The 20,251-nt window shown below is 38.6% G+C and overlaps 4 protein-coding genes across 4 annotated transcripts; 2 read left to right on the top strand and 2 right to left on the bottom strand.

Annotated features, from left to right (window-relative positions):
- Window positions 1-396: 396 nt before the first annotated feature.
- LOC128261977 (carbohydrate sulfotransferase 11) lies at window positions 397-5,914 on the bottom strand. Its single transcript, XM_052995972.1, has 3 exons — window positions 5,475-5,914; window positions 1,450-1,921; window positions 397-1,381 (listed from the first exon to the last, which is right to left on the bottom strand). Exons 1-3 carry the CDS (start codon window positions 5,760-5,762, stop codon window positions 1,152-1,154), a joined length of 990 nt encoding a protein of 329 aa, XP_052851932.1. The 5' UTR covers window positions 5,763-5,914; the 3' UTR covers window positions 397-1,151.
- On the bottom strand, window positions 5,845-9,255 carry LOC128261979 (uncharacterized). Its single transcript, XM_052995974.1, has 3 exons — window positions 8,795-9,255; window positions 6,933-7,004; window positions 5,845-6,252 (listed from the first exon to the last, which is right to left on the bottom strand). Exons 1-3 carry the CDS (start codon window positions 9,194-9,196, stop codon window positions 5,845-5,847), a joined length of 882 nt encoding a protein of 293 aa, XP_052851934.1. The 5' UTR covers window positions 9,197-9,255.
- On the top strand, window positions 7,055-8,411 carry LOC128261983 (mitochondrial pyruvate carrier 2). The gene is made up of 3 exons (XM_052995979.1): window positions 7,055-7,743; window positions 7,793-7,833; window positions 7,976-8,411. The coding sequence occupies exons 1-3, from the start codon at window positions 7,638-7,640 to the stop codon at window positions 8,237-8,239; spliced, it is 411 nt and encodes a 136-aa protein (XP_052851939.1). The 5' UTR covers window positions 7,055-7,637; the 3' UTR covers window positions 8,240-8,411.
- Window positions 9,256-9,541: 286 nt separating the features above from the next.
- LOC128261984 (uncharacterized) lies at window positions 9,542-10,431 on the top strand. The gene is made up of 3 exons (XM_052995980.1): window positions 9,542-9,718; window positions 9,768-9,808; window positions 9,983-10,431. The coding sequence occupies exons 1-3, from the start codon at window positions 9,613-9,615 to the stop codon at window positions 10,229-10,231; spliced, it is 396 nt and encodes a 131-aa protein (XP_052851940.1). The 5' UTR covers window positions 9,542-9,612; the 3' UTR covers window positions 10,232-10,431.
- The last annotated feature ends 9,820 nt before the right edge of the window (window positions 10,432-20,251 follow it).

Here is a 20,251-nt window from a genome sequence, read left to right as displayed (position 1 = left end):
ATAAATGTTTTTAACTGTATTTTTGGTACAGTTCCTCGGATATATTTTAAAAAGACCTCACTGAGTGGTGGTAGGATTAAGTTTATCAAATGGATCATTACTTTCTTTTTTGTGCGGTGACCTTGGATCGATTCCGCCGGAAGGGGGCCTGGCAGGTGAATGTTTATCTTTGCTTGTTTCGGATATGTCGCTGTGATAAAAGCATCTATCAAGTATTCGCCACATCTGCCAACATTCCATGAATGCGTTGGGCGCCGTCTCGCCTTCGCTTATTGAGAATATTGCGTATTTAAATTCTATTGACCGCTGATCGTGGGTCGCCCCTTATATATATACATATAGCACACGCTTACCACCAACTGTTCATGTCTTGGTGATAAACAACCTCCGACGCCGTCGAGTTGATTGAGCTTTTTATTTTGCGCTGACGAAAACATGAAAGCTTCCTTGCAATCAAAGGCAGATTTGAAAGACAAAAATAGTATTCTCTATTCAATGCTATTAACGTTCTACTGATAACAAAGGGCAGGATTTCCAAAGCGAAAAGTGCACGCACACAGTAAATAGCTCGCGATTTTTCATGATAAGCTGTCGGTTATTATACCCTTTCAGAGGGTATTTTAAATTGATCAGAAGTTTGTAACGCAGTTACATTTCCAATTAATTTTATGACAAATTTTCGAATTTTTGATAAGGGTATCGTCATGCAATTTAATGCCGAATTCGCCAATGTATGACATTCCATCTGGTGACCATTTTTTCCCAAGATTTTGATACGAAAACCAATTTTGTAGTTGCTTTTTTGGGTTTTTGGAGATTTGTCAGATTTGTTTGTAGGACTCAGAAAGGTTATCGAACAGTTGACATTTATTTCAAATGTCATTTGATCAATTACATACAAATTAAATACGAATTAATGACATATTTTGATCATGTCAAAATAATTCCTAATTTAACTTAATCCTAGAAAACAAACATTAAAAATACCTATAATCGAAACCCTTGGAATCATTTGTGCGCGGGGAGGTATACATATTAAAATTAATATTCGCGTTGGAGTGCACTAAATTCTACGAATCCTAGCCTAAAATCACAATCTTTTCCAGTGGAAAGCGTTATGGTGGTGACTTGGAAATATAGAGAGAGCATTATCATCCGAACTCAAAGCCCAGGACGTCATCCAATGCATAGTCGAAGAGCCGGAAGTCCTCCTCGTAGATTTCGTACAACTGGCGTATGGCACCGATTGGCAGCGGATCGAAATAGGTGCGCAGATTGGCCCGCGTGCTCGACGGCTTGTGGCCGGTGGGGAATGTTAGATTGTTGGCTTTAGCCAAATACAGGGCCAAGGCGGAATCGTCTAGCAGAGTGTCGTATTTGCCTGCAGGGATATTCGTATAATTAGTCATTCAGTCAATAGTTTTTTGGCAATACGAAATTTAAACTCACCCACTACGTTGTACTTCATCACACAGGGATTGCACAGCTTGGCTATAACCTCCCAGTGCTCGTTGTAATCCGATTGGTTGGCTCGACTTAGCTCTGGAGTAACCAGATATTTTACAAATTCCCCAAAGCTAACATCGTCACCGTGTTCCAGCGAATCGTTACTGGCTCCCGGTCGCAGTTCCTTTACAATCTGACGTCCCACTCGCGACTGGAAGTACCGGGCACTGGGAGAATCGCCCTCCAACTTATTTCTATAGGCGGACAGTAGCCGCTCGAAGGGATGTCGCACCAGGATAAATCGCGTATAGTCTTCGCTGAGCACCTGCTGCTGCTCCGCTTCGGTTAAATCGTACAGCTTGGTAAACATTCCCACCGAATGAGCTAAAGAGCCCGGAATCTGCAGAGGATCGGTTCCGTTGTGCCACTTGTCTGTGAGCATCATCAGCACCCGTTTCCAGTTCGTGCAGGCAACCTGGAAAATAAAGAAACAACATCAAATTTGTTTAGTTGAGCACTGCTCTTCAGCTAATTAAACCAAATAAACAAGAAAAACAGTTCCTTTTCGTTTACATTATGAAGTATTTTAGCCAGAAGTCTAGGTGTTCGTGAAAAGAATGAATGATTTCGGTATTGTTGGGTGAATCACCTATTTCTTGAACATTTCATAATCAAGCATAATTATTGGGAATCGCTGATAAGCAGGAACACATCAACCTTTTTTCCATAGAGGTGTACATGAGTGGTTCGAGTAGATAATGAATTGATAAATTTATCTGCAGGTGTCATCCTGTACACTCATTTCAAAACTATTCCATAATTATTAATAGTCATTAGAACGGTTTCTTAATTCGTTTTTTATGTAATACATGTGAGTTTGAATTTTTTAAATAATTATATAAGTAAAAATAAGAAACTTAAATAGAATTTTATTACATGTTTATATTAAAAACATTACTTAATTAAAGCTGAAATAAAATTTCAATTTTGAACAAAGAAACTTTATTTACTTATAAAGAAAAAGGTCGCCAGGCCAATTCAATACTAAATACCTAAAAAATGAATAACGAAAGCTGACATTAAAAAAGAAATTCAAGTTACTGAGGTAATTGTAACATTTTACCTTGTTCAAGTAACGAGAAACAAGTGACACCAAAATAAAAAATCTTATTTTTATTGCATTTTTTGCGACTTGACGACTGTTAACCACTAAATGAAATCTTCACCACAACCTCGGTGCCTTAAATGTGCTTTAATTGCTAAGTGCAATAAATTATAATTTTCGCCAAGAGAAATGGCCGGATGGGTTTCCCTACTCGGACGCATTGGGCAACAAGTCAAGTTGTTCGAGTCAACTAACGAACACTACAGGGGAAAACTATGCACATAAATACGTGCCCGAGTATACTATACATATATAAACATTCGGTTGGGCGGGCAATGTCGAGCCCAATTAAACACCGCAAAAACATTTCACATCACAAAAACAAACAGTTTCATATGCAGTAAATCTACGTTAAGAAGTGTATAAGGTTAAAATGTGAGGCAATATACAAAAATACACCAAAAATTCAGCGGCAAGGTTAGGATATGTCAAAATGTCGGTCTAAAGTGAAATAGATTAAATGTTTTGTAAACAAATAACAGTAAATTTCTATAGCCCATTCCGTGTGTAAAATCTTAGTGATTGTTCGTTTAAAAAGCTTTCCAATCTCTAACATCCTTGTCGATTTTGTGATATTTTTAAAAACTTCACTTACATTTCCTTTCCATTTTTTTTTTTCGTTTTTAAACAAGACAAGCGCAAAGAGTGACTGTCTACTTTGGAATGTTTAAACAACTTTCAATACTTAAGGATGTGTCAATATGCCAGCTGAAGTAAAATGTTAGTTCAATGTCAGTCTTAGTTTATATGTTTACGTCTTTGATCACCTAGCACCTTTTCAACTAAAATAAATTTGGTATATTAAGGAAGTTATTCTAAGGGTACTTTTGATAAAAATATCGTTGTCTGTTTTAAGTTAGTGCAATTCTAAAATCGTTATTTTGTCGATAACTTGTACATGTTCGGTTCAAAGGTCAGTGTTATGTTGGCAAGCCCTCTCGATACGTAAGCAGCCATAAACGCAGCAAGTTTAACGTAACGCAATTTCTTTATGGCCATTAAAGCAACACGCGATGGTCTCATATAATTTCCGACCAGAGTGGCGAGCCCCCACTTAGCTGGTGGTGGAGAGGGGGTAGGTCTATTGGCCAAGGGTAAACATAAACAATTTACGACTTCATGGAAGAACGAGCTGGGAACATGTAAAACTAGCCATTCAACAAGTGGCAAATGAGAATGCGAAACCGGCAATTGAAATCTCCTGCATGTTGAAATCGAAACCAGTCGCACTTCTGTCCGTTGATAATCATTACAGTCATTGAAGAAATGCCCAGATAACATGTGTCGAGGTGTTCAGGTGGCATGTTCCACAGACACGCCCCCCCTGGCAAGTGGAACACTTCAATGGCATTGTATGCCTAACAATCTCTATATAATATGACAGCGTTCTGGCTTTAACTAAGTGGGTTCTCCGAGATGAGATAAGTTGAGTCAAAGCTTAGTCTAGAAGCACCAACAAGAGCTTTATACTATCATTTGATAATTGAAAGATCTATTTTATATTTTAAATTAGAAAGAATAATATAATTGAAAAGATAATTAATATTTGAGATATGCAAAAAAAAAAGATTGCCAAAATTGATTGGCTGCAGCAAAAGGTTTAAAGGGCAATGGCCACATGAAGCACTCAGTTATTTCGGTACCACACTTGTCACACCTCAACCAACTTCAAACACCTGAAAGACCGGCAATGGGCAATCTAATCTTATAGTTTGGGTTTGATGTTTTCCAAATGGCTGATAACAGAAAACCGTAGAACCCATTTCCTATAACATTGTTCCCAAAACTTAATTTCCTAATCCAATTAATCAAAGCAGTAAGAGACTCCTGTGAAGTTGATTATCTCTGTCTCTTGCTGTGCGCGTCATAGGATGACCTTAATGTATAATCTAATTCTACTTTAAAATATGTTTATTAATTACGCTTATCAATTGAAGTCAACTAAAGAGATAGAAATCAAACGCAGATGGCCTAAGACATTGGCCTTTGACTTGTGAACCTAAAAAATGACTGGCAAATGCAAATCAATTGGCAACGACTTTTAAAATAAGTGGCCTATAATTGCCGGCCATTTGGCAGAGGCATTGCAACTCGCAGTGGAATTGTTGCCACTGTAATTGATCGTTAAATCGCGTGAAATCAGCACAATATTGTATGCACATATATAAATCTGACACGACAATTGACTCCCCTTTCGATAAGCCAGAAGTGGCGCAGGCTTAGCAATCAAATGCACTCGCAATGAAACCCCTTTATAAATCTACTCAAGTAAGTCGCGCTAAATCTGATTATTTCGAGGACTGTCTGCATTGGTATCTCACTACTTTTGATTCAAATTGTGGGCCAAATAAACATTCCATTAGATGTCATTCCCGACCATGCCACAAGCCGAAAGATTAACAGAAGCCTAGCATGTGCTTCAAATGCCATAAGAAAACGTGCGGCAAAGAAAAAAAAAACAAGTTTCTATAAACAAAGCACAGGCCGATCCAAAACCGAGGCACAGATGCCGATTTTTGACTGATGTGACTTTGATTTCTTTTTCTTTTTTTTATTGGAAAGCACATGGCAACCGCAAAGAAAATATAACAGCAGAGAATTAGCTTTCGGTTACTGATGTTTGAATATTAGAATTAAAGATTTAATAAGAAGGAAGCTGATTGAAGCAATCGAAGTCTTATTAGTTTAACAACTTGCCTAATTCTTTTAAAAATAATAAGGAACAGCAAATTTATTCCGAAACAAGCACTAATCAAAATGCAATGCTGAATGGGCCGATTTATACGAAAATATACCTGTCTCGGTCTTTAATTTGCCGAGCCAGCATTTGAAATATTTCCCTGTCCCGCTGATTCACCCGTACCTTGGGCACATAGCAGTAGAGCAGCTTGTGCTCCCTGTCCACGATCATGTGGTCCATCTGCAGCTCGCTGAGATCCTCCAGCGTTTGGGTGTGCTCCCCCAGAAGTTCGCATTGCCGCTGCATGTACTCCTGCCGCTGAATGTTGATGGTTTGGGTCAGCTCCAAGCTGCGGCGGGTGATCTTGACGTTGTTATTGTTGCCATCCTCGAACGGGAGGCCGGCGGTGAAACTACCCAGGAGCAATAATCCAAGTGAAATGCAAAATGAAAGCCAAACCAGTTGATCCATATTGACCGCGATTTGCTGCCCGACTTTCGAATCGAATGTTTGACGATTGTTAAAGACACTATCATTGGTTTTTTGGTTCACTTCAACGCTGTCGCTGACGCCCGAAATACTTGACGCGGTGGACAAACTTCAGGGTGGCGGCGTTCTCAATGCCCAGCTCCTTCAAGGTGGCCCTGCCGCCGGAGCGTCGGTCGTCGATCGGCTGATTGGTATCCACGTTTAGCAGTCCAAAACAGCGCCATAGAAATCGCCACGAGACGAACGCGCGATGATCATGCCCGTTGCGCTGAGCGGAGTGAACTAACTCGCCGGTGGAGCTGGCCACCGCCACCACAACTGGTTGTCGATCGTCGGAGTCGTCGTCGGCGGCGATTCCCCGACGCCGAAGACGCTCTTCGTACCGCTCGCGTTGGCTGCGCTTGTGTTGGGCGCGCGAGATCAAAGCAATTGCCCTCTTCAGCTGTGCGATCGTCGGCTCGCGCTGGTGGAGCTGCAAGAAAGCAAACGATATTTAGTTGGTCAGAGAACTATAAGAGCAAGGTCTTTAAGCTTAATTCTAACACAGCTACAAGGATAAGAGTCACAGAAATCTCTTAAACTCGGTGCCACTTCAAGAGATTTTAAGTAAGCTGTCTCTAAAAAATAAAAAAACAAGTTTAAAAAATTTGAATAAATAAACGATTATCTACACATTAAACGAAACCATTTTAAGTATTTACTATTTAGTTTGCTGTTCTGACGAAAGAATATTTCATTGTTGACACAATACGTATTGAAGAATTTTAAAGATTTAACTATATTTTAAGTAAGTCCTCCTTTGAAAATAACAGAAAATGTAACAATTTTAATAAATAAATGGATACTTTTACATTAACCGAGAAGTTGTTACAGACTTAATTTATTCACTAGTTTAAGTAATATATTTTTATCTTTACTTCTCTTTCGAAATTAGTTGCCTTAAAAAGGGCTAGGAAAATGGAATTGTACGCATTGAAGTCCTGAAATTTAATATGTATTGAACATTTTATTAAGTATGTTCTCTAGAATAAGTAGAAAACAGGCTTAGGAAAAACTAAAATGAAGGCTCGCATATAAACGCTGACCCACTTTTCCTGTGGACTTATTAAATTATTGCCCTCTGAGAGCAAGTAACCAATGGAATATACCCACCACCACATTGAGGGTGCTGAGTCCATCTCGCTGCACATGGATCGTTGTGGCCTTTCCCTCGGCGATGGCTATCTGAAATTATAAAATATATACTTCAGTACAGCCAGTATGCAATGAAACCGCGTAAGGGCAACTGAGTTCTTCATAATAAATGTCCATTAATTAGCACTCTGTGTGTTTGTCAGTAGGTCAGTAGTCAGTGGCCAATATCGGTGACGAAAGCACTGCAAGAACGAACACCTCAATGTGCTAATTGCAACCGGTACTGGGGGATTGGAGGCGTAAATGGTTATGTGGTTTGGTCTAGTTTTGTCAATCAGCATTAGCACTCCAATCTTAGAGAACCTAAAAAGTAATCAAATTTTGCAGTCAAGCTCTTATTATGCAGATTAAGATGCTTTGAATAACGTAGAGGAACATTTTTGTTGAATTATTAAGATGCCAAATTAATAGTTAAAGTATCCAAGAGAATATTTTTTTTTACATTTTTTTGTTATGTCTTTACATTATTAACCGCATTTAAAGTAAATTAGTGAGCCCACTTTGCGTTGAAATAATACATTTTTTTGTTCATATAAAAAGCCTATCCCATTTCAAAATACTATTCTCTGAGTTCACCAGGGCTTGTCTTTCACCTTAAAATTTGTTCCTTTCTTCAAAACCTTTTGACTTGTTAATCAAAATTCTTTGTTTTCTAAAAAAAAAATGCCTAAACGGACAGGACCTTTGTCGAAGTTGTATAATGCCACCATTAGTGCAGCAGATAAAATTGTTCCAACTGCAATGCAGCCATTTTGGCAGTCGCCAGCAGGTGAGATGTTATTTCCCAATTCCTTAAATTATTGCAATGTTTTTTTTAGGTCCCCGTACTGTTTTCTTTTGGGCGCCGATGTTTAAATGGGTAAGATATTTCTTATTTAAAAACTCAATCTGAACATTGAATTCTGCAATTTCTTTTTAAACAGAATGTCCAAAAAAATACAAAAATGTTCGGTTGCTGATTTCTTCAAATAACATTTTTTGGTAATACTTCTTATTTTCAGAGCCTGGTATTGGCAGGCCTGAGCGACACGATAAATCGTCCTGCTTCGACAATCTCTCTTAATCAGTGCGCCTCCTTGGCAACTACGTGTTTGATTTGGTCCCGATACTCAATGGTTATAACACCCAAGAACTACAGTCTTATGTCCGTCAATATAGCCATATTTCTCATCCAAGGCTACCTAGTTATAGAGCACCTGCGATGGCGCAATCAGAAAGCAGTCTTTGATCATAATACAATTTCAATCCATTTGAGGGATGATTGATGGAAAGCGGAGGCATTTAATGAATCCGGAATTTCTGTGTTTGGACTAATAACTTCGCAATTCTTTGATTTGAGATTTAATTTCCCCAGTATAGATAAACAAAAAAACAAATTAAAATGATGAAGTTGTACTATTAATCTTAAGGCAAGGAGCAATACAATTTTAAAAATTATATTTGCTTATTCTAATTATGGGAGAGTTTACTGTTAAAAGAAAAGAGACGGACAAGAAAAGTTGTTAAACTTAAAAAAACCAAAATTGCATTAACGAAATTATAGTTGTATGATATATAAACTTATGAGGAATGTTTGTATAATGTTTTAAGGAAATGTCAAACAAAATATCACTTATTTAAGAAAAGTTTGAAAACTTAAGATAATGACGGATTAAATGACTTCCTTGTTGGATCTTCTGTCTGATTTCTATCTACACAATATGCGATCTATAGCATCATCATAAGTACATTTTAAAAATTAATATTGGATAATTTTCTAACCTGTAGATCTTATATATTTACGTCTATATTCAAACGACTTTATCGTGGGATCCTCTTACCTCCCCACGAAGCTCCGTGGGTGTTATGTCGTGGGGAATGTCCGCGAGTGTCTCAAAATCCTGCAGAATTCTACGCAGTTCCTGGGCAGTGCTGGCGAGCATTGCATTGTGCTCGGATCGATCGAAGTCGTTGCGCAGACGACGGGCAGTGGGAACATCCTGGGGATTCCTTTTGCGCTCCTTACGTTTTCCCTGGATTTTCTCTTGGCGATTTCGGGCTTCTCGTACCGCTTTCTTACGCAGATTTAGCGGCATTTTCTGCAGTTGCTTGTATGTCAGGACATGGCTTCTTTCTTTTCTATTCTCCCTGTGCGGTGAGCGTTCTTTTCTTCTTTCTCTATATGGTAAACGTTCCCTTCTTCTCTGCCTATATGGTGAACGTTCCCTTTTATACCGATCCATTGTGATTATTATTTATTATTCGACAGAACCAATTTGCTTACAAATTTGTTTTTATTTTAGCAAACAGCTGTTTCTATAATAAGGTGACCATACTTTTGGAAGTCGTTATCGCTGCTATCGATATATCGATAGTCTGCTGTCGTCTCTAGAAAGCGCGCATGTTTAAATAAAAACTTATTCAACAATTTCATGTTTTTAAATAAATGTGTGCCCCTAATTTTGCTTTAAATTTTGTAATTTATTTTGTAATTTATTTCCGCTTAAACGCTTAAACGCTTACCAAATGTAAAAATATATTGCAATTTTAAGGCATGGCCGTTTCAAAATATTATTCTCTGAGTTCACCAAGATTTTCCTTTCACCTTAAAATTTTCATATTTTTTAGCCTTTTTTTTAAATTCTTGCTTTTTAAAAAAATGCCTAAAGGGCCTGGAGCTTTGTCGAAGTTGTATAATGGCATAATTAGTGCAGTAGATAGGGTAGTCCCAAATGTATTACAGCCCGTTTGGCAGTCTCCAGTAGGTAAGTTATTAATACAACATTTTTTGAATAATAGAATATTTTTTTATAGGTCCCCGCACGGTTTTTTTTTGGGCGCCGGCGTTTAAATGGGTAAGAGATGCTATAAAATGTATCATGATTGAGTCATGTTCGTAAATTCAACATTTAACATTTTTTGACTTTTGTTGGTACTTCCGTTTTTAAAAGCTAATGTTTCAAATATTAAAAAAAAATCAACATAGCCATAATATTTGGCCAACAAACAAAACGTTTGAATATTTTTAGACCCTAGCAGTGGCAGGACTCAGCGATACGGTCAATCGTCCAGCTTCGGCCATCTCGCTCAACCAGTCTGGCTCCTTGGCAATAACGTGTTTAATTTGGACCCGCTACGCAGTGGTTATAACACCAAAGAACTACAATTATCTGGGCGCCAATGTAGCCATCTTCCTTGTCCAAAGCTATCTAATTATCAAGCACTTGAGGTGGCGCAATGAGAGTTCCCGGAATGTCCTCCACTCGAAGGACGTTTGAAAGCAAGTGGAGATATTTTTTGGATACGGTATTCTTGGCTTTAGAAAGTTATAAAACTTCTTGACTACTTCAATGCTAAGCCATTCATAGCAGAATTTCTCAAAGATAAGCAGTAAAATAAATTTTGAAATTATAATTTGTAAACTGTCGGTGTGCCAGTATTCTAAGAAAAGTAAAAATTAATAGATGGCTTTTTATAATAACTCCAGAAGTAATCTCTAGCAATCTGTAAATGGAAAATAATTTCATTGTTGAAATTAAAACAACGAACGCTTTTGTTGTGCCGCTCTGAAGCTTTACAGTTTTTATTCCTTTTTCTCTTATGCATTCTTGAAATCATCTTCGTCTAGCTTCTGCTTGAAACTAAGAACTCTATCGTTAGACTAATGTGTCATGCCCCGGCTTGGTTGTTATTCCGGGGGCGATGGCTTGGGCATGTGACTTATGACTAGAGAACTAAAGTATATAGGAGACTGGTGGCATAATGTCTACTAAGAGTGGCAATCGGCCTGGGGTCTCCGGCTGAGGTCCTGGATGCCGTGCCTTTCGTCCTTCGTACGGCCGGGATAGTGCGCACAAGCCCCGATGTGATTGGTGATTGGTCGTCCTGTCGCCGGTCGTCCTGCAGCCAATGCGCTGCTTGCAAAGGACTCGTCGTTGGCCTTCTGGCTGGGAGGAGGGTGGTGTCCTCGGGTCGGGGGTTGAAGTCGGTGGCGGCCCGGCAATGCAGTTGGCAGCACTCCGTTTTGCCCACTCACAGACACGCACACACACACACACACTGGGGACTGTTTGCCCGGCCAACAGGCGTATACTTGATATATTACGTATACCACTCGATGCGCATGTGAGCGGGGCAGAGTATCCTTGCTGTTTGCTGTGTGTGAGTGTGTGTGTGAGGGGCCGCTTGACACGTTGCCAAAAGAAATGCATTGCAGGGCAGCTAGTTTCCCCCCCATTTCCCGGGGTCTCCCCCTTTCGGCCGGGCTTCGTCGCCGCCGTGCGTTGCCATTGGTTGGTCAGACCTTCGGCGGTTGCAGCGGAAAATCGGCTCGACTTTCTGGGTCTCTCCTCCTCAATTGGCCAACGAGGCTTCCTTTGGGCCTTCAGCTGCTGCAACGAGAGTGGTGGAAAGGGAGTTACATTAGTTTTTGCTGCCAAAAGACGGTTACCTAATAACTTTTTGAATGGAAAGAGATTAAGATTTTGTCTAGAAAAATTTTTGGGAATTTACCGACGAGTTAGATAAGTTGCAATTGCCAAAAATGGATTCTTTCTCTTACATTATTATTAACATAATGTGTTTTACTGAGGTAAGTTTTTAAACTATTCGTTTGTAACTTTAAGCATTGCTATTTTCAATAAAAGACTATTGAATTCTTAATTCGCTAGATATCAGCGTTTTATCGCCATGAAACAACTTATATTTTAAAAAATTTTTTTTTTATCTAATAACTAGATTTAAAATATTTAAAATGTTTTTTTTTGTTTTGGTAACTCTACAATACTGTTATAGTGATAAAATAAAAAGGGTTTTGTTGGGTTTTGGGTTGTTGGTTGTTGGGTTCACAGCCACTGGTTGGCCAATTCTGATCCATCTGATGGAATTTTCAAAGATATTATTATTTACAAGACTTTCATTAATGTAAATATCGCTTTTTAACATCTCATTTTGATTCCGGCTTCCCAAACCCTTTTTATTCCGCCTATCTATTCTTATCTCGAATTTTTCTAGACCTGGGCCACTGTGCCACCGTGGTGGTGTGTTAATGGTGCTGCTCAGCAGTGGAATGGGTAATGGGCCTCTGCCAAGATGGTAGCTTGCCAAAATCTTGCCTAGAATTTTTCTCACGCTCGCTTCCAAAAAAAAAAAATTGAAAAAAGAAAAACTGGTGGGAAAAATGATGGGAAAGAAAGAAAGCATCTGAAAGACGGGCGGGATGGCAATGAACTTTATTGCGTAATGCAGAATCTTGGCAAGCGGCTCGATGAGATTCTGCTGCGGGGGAATCCCCCATGCCGATGCTGTCATGTAATTAAAGCGCCACCTGCCGGCCGATGCGTAAACAAATGAAGCCGACATAATTTATGATCATGGAGTTTTGCCAATAAGTTTCCAAGACGAGCGGCAGACACGCCGTCTGCTCCGATCGTTTGCCGGAATGAGTGTCTATCTCAGCACCCTCATTATTTTTATCCCGGCTGAACGACTTCGGGAGAGTTTTCCCATTGGCTTAGGTCAGGAACTGTGTTATTGAACAGCTGCCAATTGCGGCTAGCCCCAAATAAAATTCATTCCAGTCTTTTGCCTGTAATTTCACACGCACTTGTTTAAATTACTTGAATGTGAATTATGGCCAAGGAAAGTCCAGAAATATTCCCTTAGACAAAATCAAACCGAAAGGATGCTGGCGGTAACACTTGCTTTTAATTGCTTGCGACACAGATGCCTGGTCAATTTATGAGCTCAAACTCGACAATCATTGGCAAATTATGATTAATAACCTTTGCGGTTATTTTTACTTATGCGAGTATGCCTTCCCCATCCATTATTCACTCTTGGACATGGGCGGAAATTCTGAAAGTGTCGAATGAGTGATGGCTTTGATGTGGTCTTATATAAGCGTTGAATATCGCGAACTTTTAAAAATAAAACAAATTGTAAAATCACTTAGTGCATCTAACTTTTTATTTCATAATTTAGAGAAAACCAATAAAAGAAAAACAAAACAAAATGAAATGGACTTTAAATATTTAGAGTAATTAAAAATTAAACTTCTAATATAGAACATTTAAATAATATTTCTCAAGGTATGTAAAAGGCATTTCAATGATCTCATCATATTTGTTCGTATATATGTACTAAGCTTAATCTTAGAACCCATTTATAACTTTATAACTTAGTTTTTTATTTTAATTTAAATTTTACAAACGTCTGACTAGAAGAATGACTATAAAATTCTGGGAAACCTACAAAAATAATATACTTTTTAATGATAAATACTGTGCCTCTTGAGAAAAATCTTGATTAAAGAAAGCAGGCGGAACGAATTAATAAAGAAAATTTCTATGTGAATTATGGGACTAAAAAGTCTTTGACGTTTTAAGCAAATTTCGCAGTCTTATATGTTTCTTATTTCTGGGTGTTCTTGTTGTTTCTGATCTTTATATATTCTTGCTGTTTTTCAATGATTTTCAGAGGGAGAAAATCGCGTATTTATTTTTTCTAGAAGCCAGAAATTCGAAATTCGGCATTTTGGTTGCTTAAACGTTGATTCTTTTTTTTTTTTTTTTGCCTCGTTTTGCCGTGTTGTGTTTTTCATTTACCTTGCTATTTTCGGACACACTTGACGGACGGGCCGGCGAAGATCGAAGCCGAAGGCGAAAGGCGCAGAAAAGCGATAAAAACGTCAAGACCGAAAGAGAAAAGCCCGAGAAAATTGCGCAGAACTGTCGCCTGCCCTTATGTACCGCCCCAAAAAGAAATAAATAAAAAGGAGGCGGAAGGGGGTTCCAACGACTGTGTTATATACCACATATAAATAGTATTCAGACTGGCTCTCTATGTGTTCTTGGATCTTTGAGTTGCGATGACGCGCAATTGACGCGGGCAAAGACGCGTTGAAAGCGTCGCCGCAGCTTCTATTTTTGTGGACACAACTAATACTTTTGTACTGGCAGAGATACAGATACAGATTCAGATTCGGCCACGGACACAGATGCATCTGGTTGTATATTTCGTTTTAATCTATTTCAGTTGCTTCATCGAAATGTATTTTTTTTCGGGTTCCATCTGTCTGTGTTTTCGCCTGTTTCTATAGGGCGACGGCACAAATTGTAATTAGTGTTAGTTTTTCTTAGCTTTAATTAGAATTTTCTTAATTTGCTCGTCGGCGTGTGTGTTTTATGGTAAACAAATGAACCTTGAGATGCAGTTAGCCTGCAGTTTATTTGCCGAATGTGCAGGTTTTTAATTGGGTTAATTTGGGGGTAAGAAAGGAAGGCTGTTGTGCAATCATTTTAACTTTTTGAACCAGTACCCTCTTGATTATGACATTATTAAAAATTATTTTATTCACTTGCGTTGCTTAAAAGCAATATATAAATTATGGTAAGCCGTTCTTTTTTTGTCATTTCTAATACTCATAGAATGATTATTTTAAACACAGCTTTGTATTTAAAAAATCGTATTTATTTTTCAAATAAACTCATTTCCGACTGAGAACATTATCAAAGTGAAAGAATGCCAAATTGTTATGCATTTTTTGTGTATATGTCTAGGAAAAATGGCTGCACATGCTTTGCTTATTTTTATTAACTGAAGTGTTAATCTGAAAAAAACCAGACCACCTTCTTCTAAAGAGGCGTTGACATCGCTCTGAAATCAGATGAAAACTGAAAGTCAATCAAAACAGCAGAGACAATAAAAACAAACACTCGAAAATGCGAAAAGATAAATAGAAAATCGTAATCGAGAAATTGGCAGGCTGCAAATATTAACTGGCTGCCAAAAACCAAAAAAAAAAAGCGATGAACTGAGAAAAAAAAATTGGTTGAATATTGGCCAATAAATTTTACAAGACGTTGACATTTGGCCAACGACAAACGGCCTTGCTGAAGGCCAATCAAACGTCATTATTTTGTTTTATTCGTGTGTGTGTGTGTGTGTGTGTGTGTGTGTCGGTGGGTGATAAACACAATCATAATGATAATTGGACACCTGTTGGCAACTGCTGGCTGGTGTCTGGCCAAGAATTCTTTGGCCAATTCAACAACAATCGGTGACGTAGCGACGAACTGGGCAACTCGTCAAAAATGTGCGTCAGCAATTAAAATCATAATGAGAGTGCCAAGTTAGAGGGGCCACCCCGCCGAAGGAAAAGCGTTTGCCAATGCCCCAATCCACGCGTCCGACACGCGATGCGCATTCCACAGGATGCGTTGCCAACGATGATGCCAAAAATCTTGGCAGCACCCGGCCAAGAAACCGTCGACTTCTGGCTGCGTTTGTTTATGTTTATGTTCGTGGCGTTTGGGTTCCAGGGAATGGGAAAAAGGCCCACAGGAAAGGGCGGATGTTGAAGGAGAAAAGGGAAAAATTGGAAAAAGAGTTGGGAAAATGATGATAGGGAATACTGTAATACTCTTCCAGTTGAGGGAGAGGAAAATAAATTACTAATATTACTAATAGATTACTATATTCAATATTTTTTAAAACGAAAATTGAAATGTTAAGCGCAGTTTAATTATATATTTGCATATTTTGTGTACTGCATTCCTTTTAAAAATTAAACAAACTATTAAATTTAACTATTATTAAGTTATGATTAAAAGCTTATAAATGAGCCTTTTTTGATTAAACCATCTCAAAAAACAATTCAACTTTTAAAATAGAAACATTTTATCAAGTCCTTTAAAAAATACACTTATAAGAAGGAAAATTTGTTAAGTGTTGGACACTGCAGCAGCAGTAAATACGGCACCGCAGACTTGTAGGCGCTGCCAATTGCAGACTGCGACAATGCGGCGTATACGTAATGAAGAAGGAGTCGCCACCCCTACCTTCCCACATAACGTATACGCAGTGCAGGACAAAGTTGCGGGCCAAATGCATAACAAATAAATAACAAAGGCCTGACCATCATTATAAAAAAAGGCAAAGGAAAGCTTGGGAAGTTGCAAAAAATAGAAGCGGACAGTTCAAAGGCTGGCGGGCCACACTAATAAGTTTTAAGAAAAATGAAAATGAAAAATCGTTTGTGCATTTTTATAAGTGCAAAAATATGCAAATAGAGTAAATCATTACTGGACTGGACCAAAGGCAGACAAAGTTCTTCTTCAGTGATTTTTTTTTTTTTATTTCGCTGCTGATGACTGCAGAAGGAGCTAAGGGAAACGCTAGCCAAAATCATAATTTGGCGATTTATTTGTTTGTTTGTTTTATTTGCCCCGTCCAGGCCATTGAAAATTATGGTTTGTCTGAAGCCGACACACAAAGCAGCAGGGGGAGGAATAAATGTTCAACTTACAACGCCGTCGATATGAATTTAAAGTCGCTTTGACAATTTCTCACTGGCAATTCAATTAGTTTTAATTGCTCGACTTGGCGGCGGACGTTTAAAAATGTAGACTTCGGCCCTCGGCCATCAATAAAATCAATGCAGGCCATAAATCTTCAAGCCTTTCGCTGCACAGAATCGGAATCGGAATTTGAATGCCGATTCGAATATCTGGCGGAAACAAAGATAAAGCGCAGGACCTTTTGTTGGACATATGCAGCCAGTCAAGAGGAAAGGACACAATGCCTTGGACTCGGCTTGGCTTAGTTGCCAATTTCCTGGCGAGAAAAAAAAACGAGAATTATTTGCCCGGATGTCCGAAACATTGTTGGTGTCAACAAATTCCTTTTCAACGGTTGCAAAAAAATGTTCGTCCATTGCCAGCAAAAAACGAAGCGAAGACAAAATTAATGTGGAGACATTAGGGAATGCTCTCGCTCTCCAAATGTCCTGCTCTAAGTCCTTGGCAATTAAACTTCGTGTTAATTTTTGGGCCCGCCCTGCTGCTCTCCTCTTTCTGGCCAATTAACTACTCGCAGAACAGTGGGTAGATTTTTAATTGTTTTAATGGATCGTAAATCTTTTTGTACAACTTTTTGATTGCTGCAGCTTGTTGTTGTTCTTCTTCAGTGCAGACGTTCATAAATTTGGGCTTTTAAAATTTCAAAAATCTTACATTAAACTACGCAATTTTATGGCTCCAATCGAGAACTACAAAAGCCGAGGGCATATTAATACTTATTCGCTCAAAATTTAATTGTCTAAAGTACAATGTACTCTGGCGTGTTTTTTTGTTTCCCAAACGCGTGTGTGAGTTCAGTCATAAAAGAATAAATCTGTCTATGAGATTAATTTCTGATATATGAATTTCGTTTCATCTTGCGGGTTTTTGGTATGGGAATGGATGGGTTTTTGGTCTGACTGAAAGTCTGGGTGCGAATCCCTTTCTAGCACAGACAACTCATTCTTGTTGGCTGTTCATTGAACCATAAGCAGTCAGCAGCATCAGAAATTGGAGGATGGGAATCTCTAGTTGTGGGTGAGCCCTTTAACATTTTCGGCCAGGCCTATAAATTCGTTTGGGACCCCGACTAGATGTTGGATGGTTCTTCACCGGGCACGCCCTCCTGCGGCGAATTTAGCATTCCCGTTGTCATTTTTGTGTTGCATCTGGGTTTATTTATGTGGCGCCAGGCTGTTCCCAGTGCCTTCTCCTCCTGAGAGTTTACTGTATAAGGACTTAAGGGGTTTCACTCATTTGACGGGCGATTATCGCCATGTGGCAAAAAGGCGTAGGGTATGACTAGAGGTTGTTTAACCTTTCGGGTGCTATAACTGGGTTAAATATAAATAAACCTAACCCCTTTGTTGAGGTGTCTTAATGAAACAAATCATGTTTTAAACATGTTATTATAAGTTCAGCTTATACAGTTGAAATTCAAATTGAAAATCCTTTATATTTTTTTAGAAAGCTTTCAGGTAGTGTTATAATTTATTTTCTTTAAAAAATTTAAATTCTTTAAGAAAATTTTTCGGGGCGTCCAAAAAATCCAGAAATTAAAGGCAATACATTTTTGTTCTCTGACATCACTGAAAAAATGGAATTGTAAAAATGAATATCTGACCGCTAAATTTAATTTTTTAAACGTACAAAACAATGCATATTAAAATGCATTAAATCAGTATTGAAATATTTTAATGAATGTGTAAAGTGTTAGATTTAAAATTAATTGTTTTTATTTCACTTTAATGAATTTTATTTAAGTTAAATATTTTTTAAATTTAAATAAAATATTTCGGGTATTTTAAGAAATTTCAAAAATGAAAGTTTAACAAAATCGGATTTTTACGTTTGTTTTTACCAGTTTTTACCAACATACTGTTTATTAGTTAGCTTTTTATTGTTATTTTAAGAAAAATCTAACTGTACTCACCATTTTTCAGCACTTTTCCGCGCTTAGATGTTTTTCACTCCTTTCTGTTTCTACGATTTATTGCTATCCTTCATTCTTAGCTGTGTTTTACATCTTATGCTTTCACCACGCCGAAGACTTCCCGCGCTGATTTAAGTTTAATTTAATTGTTTGAAAGTGCTTATTATAAAAACATATCGTTGCGTTATAAAACTTTTGACGTTGGATTATAGACGTATTGTATTGCACTATTTTTTATCCATTTGACTAACGCATATTTATTTATTTACTGTTATACAACGTCATATTTGCAGGGGGTTATATAGTAATTGCTCAATTTATTGCTTGTTAAATAGTTTATGGTTATATCGTATGCGATTATGGTTCATATGGGTATTAAGCACTATTTTAACTATTTGAACAATAGTTATACGCTGGTTATTTTAATTTTTTTGTTTTTTTATATTGCTTATATTGTTTTTTGTCATTAAAAGTTGCAGTTTTATTATGGCTTCTTAAAGAATGTGAATCCTCATAGAATTTTAAGTTAATCCTTTGAGATATTTCTTATTTATTTAGGATCTTAGTCCTTTGCATAATATTTAGTTTATTTTACAAGGTTGAATATTTTAGAGTTAACATTTTTTTTGGTGCATCCTCCGCTGGAGATGCCGATGTTGTGGCGATGCTTATCCTTTGGGGCTTCGCTGGTGTTTGCCCCGCTGCGTTTGACATGCGGCTGTGGCCAGGACGAGTCCATTCATTAAGCCTGGCCAGATGAAACAATCAGCTCCTGCCAAATCGCAGTGTTGTTGTTGCTTGGGTCCGAGCCAGAGCGCCCACCTCCTCCTCCTTCTCCTCCCTTCACTTTTGGCACACGTTGGTCAGTTGGTCACAAGGCACACACTGTTACACACTCACTTTTGCACCACAGAGCAACTGGTTGTTGTTGTTGTCGCCGCTGTTGTTGGCAGTTGCGGAGCAGTACTCCATATTTTTAATTGTTTATTGTTTACGGTTTCTTATTTGCTGTATAATCGAGACGGACGTGAGTACCGTGGCGGGCAGCGTCAGGTGTTGCATACTGCCCAGGCTCCACTGTGGCCCATCCGTGACCGTAAAACACTGTGTGCTTGCGACTGTGCCAAACGGAGAGCGAGCTGTCAATTGCCCTGATCTTGGCCCTGATGTTTGAGTTGGCTAATCAAACGCGGACCGTGGCCAAAAAAGTGCGCTGCGTTTCCTCCTCCTCGTCCTCCTCGTCCTCACCCTCATCCACAGCCTCCGTTTAGTTGGCCACATCCTGCGTCACCTGTTTTTGTTGTTGGCCGGCCACTCTTCTTGGCTGGCTACGCGTCAAATTGAGACCCAAACTCCGCTCAATTGGCAGCCGTGCAGCCGTAGATGAGGAAGTCGGCCCGGACTTGGACCCGTACCCGGACCCGGATTCGGGCCGGGTCCGGTGTTGGCCGCCCTGCCAGCCTTTTGTTGGCTCGCCACACCAGACGCTACCAGTTTGTTGGCCAACTGACTGACGACTGGCCGCGCGGCCTGCCAAAAAGCGAGCCAGAGGCCCTCGAACGATTGCAACGTTCATGTTCACGTTCACGTTCCGTTCCGGCGTTCTCTTTGTCGCAGTCGTCTCTGCTTTTTGTGTCGTCATCGTCATCGTCGTCGGGGGCTCCTCCTTGCAGTCTCTCTCGCCCCCCCCCCCCCTTATGCACTCAGAGAAAAAGTTCTCCCATTCGGGTTTGATATAAAACAAATTATTGTTAATTTTGCTTTTAAGATAATTCCACACATTTACCTTCTTTTTCTTTAAAAAAAAGCGCGATTTCTTAAGGTTTAATGTCAACTTTCTTGGTTTCCAAGAAAAAAAATTCAATATTAATAATCATTTTGTTTTTCTACTGAAGAACTTAATATATAACATTGCAAAGAAAACAATCTTACAATCTTGTTTGGCAGTAAAAGTTTGAAAATTAAAATGTATTTAAAAAATAACTACAAAAATAAGAAATAAAAAAAAAGTTTTAAATCGTTTTGAA

Source organism: Drosophila gunungcola, unplaced genomic scaffold (genome assembly GCF_025200985.1).
Source record: "Drosophila gunungcola strain Sukarami unplaced genomic scaffold, Dgunungcola_SK_2 000001F, whole genome shotgun sequence".
NCBI classification, from domain to species: Eukaryota; Metazoa; Arthropoda; class Insecta; order Diptera; family Drosophilidae; genus Drosophila; species Drosophila gunungcola.
The sequence above is the reverse complement of the archived record's forward strand: the minus strand, read 5'-3'. Positions and strand labels throughout refer to the sequence as shown.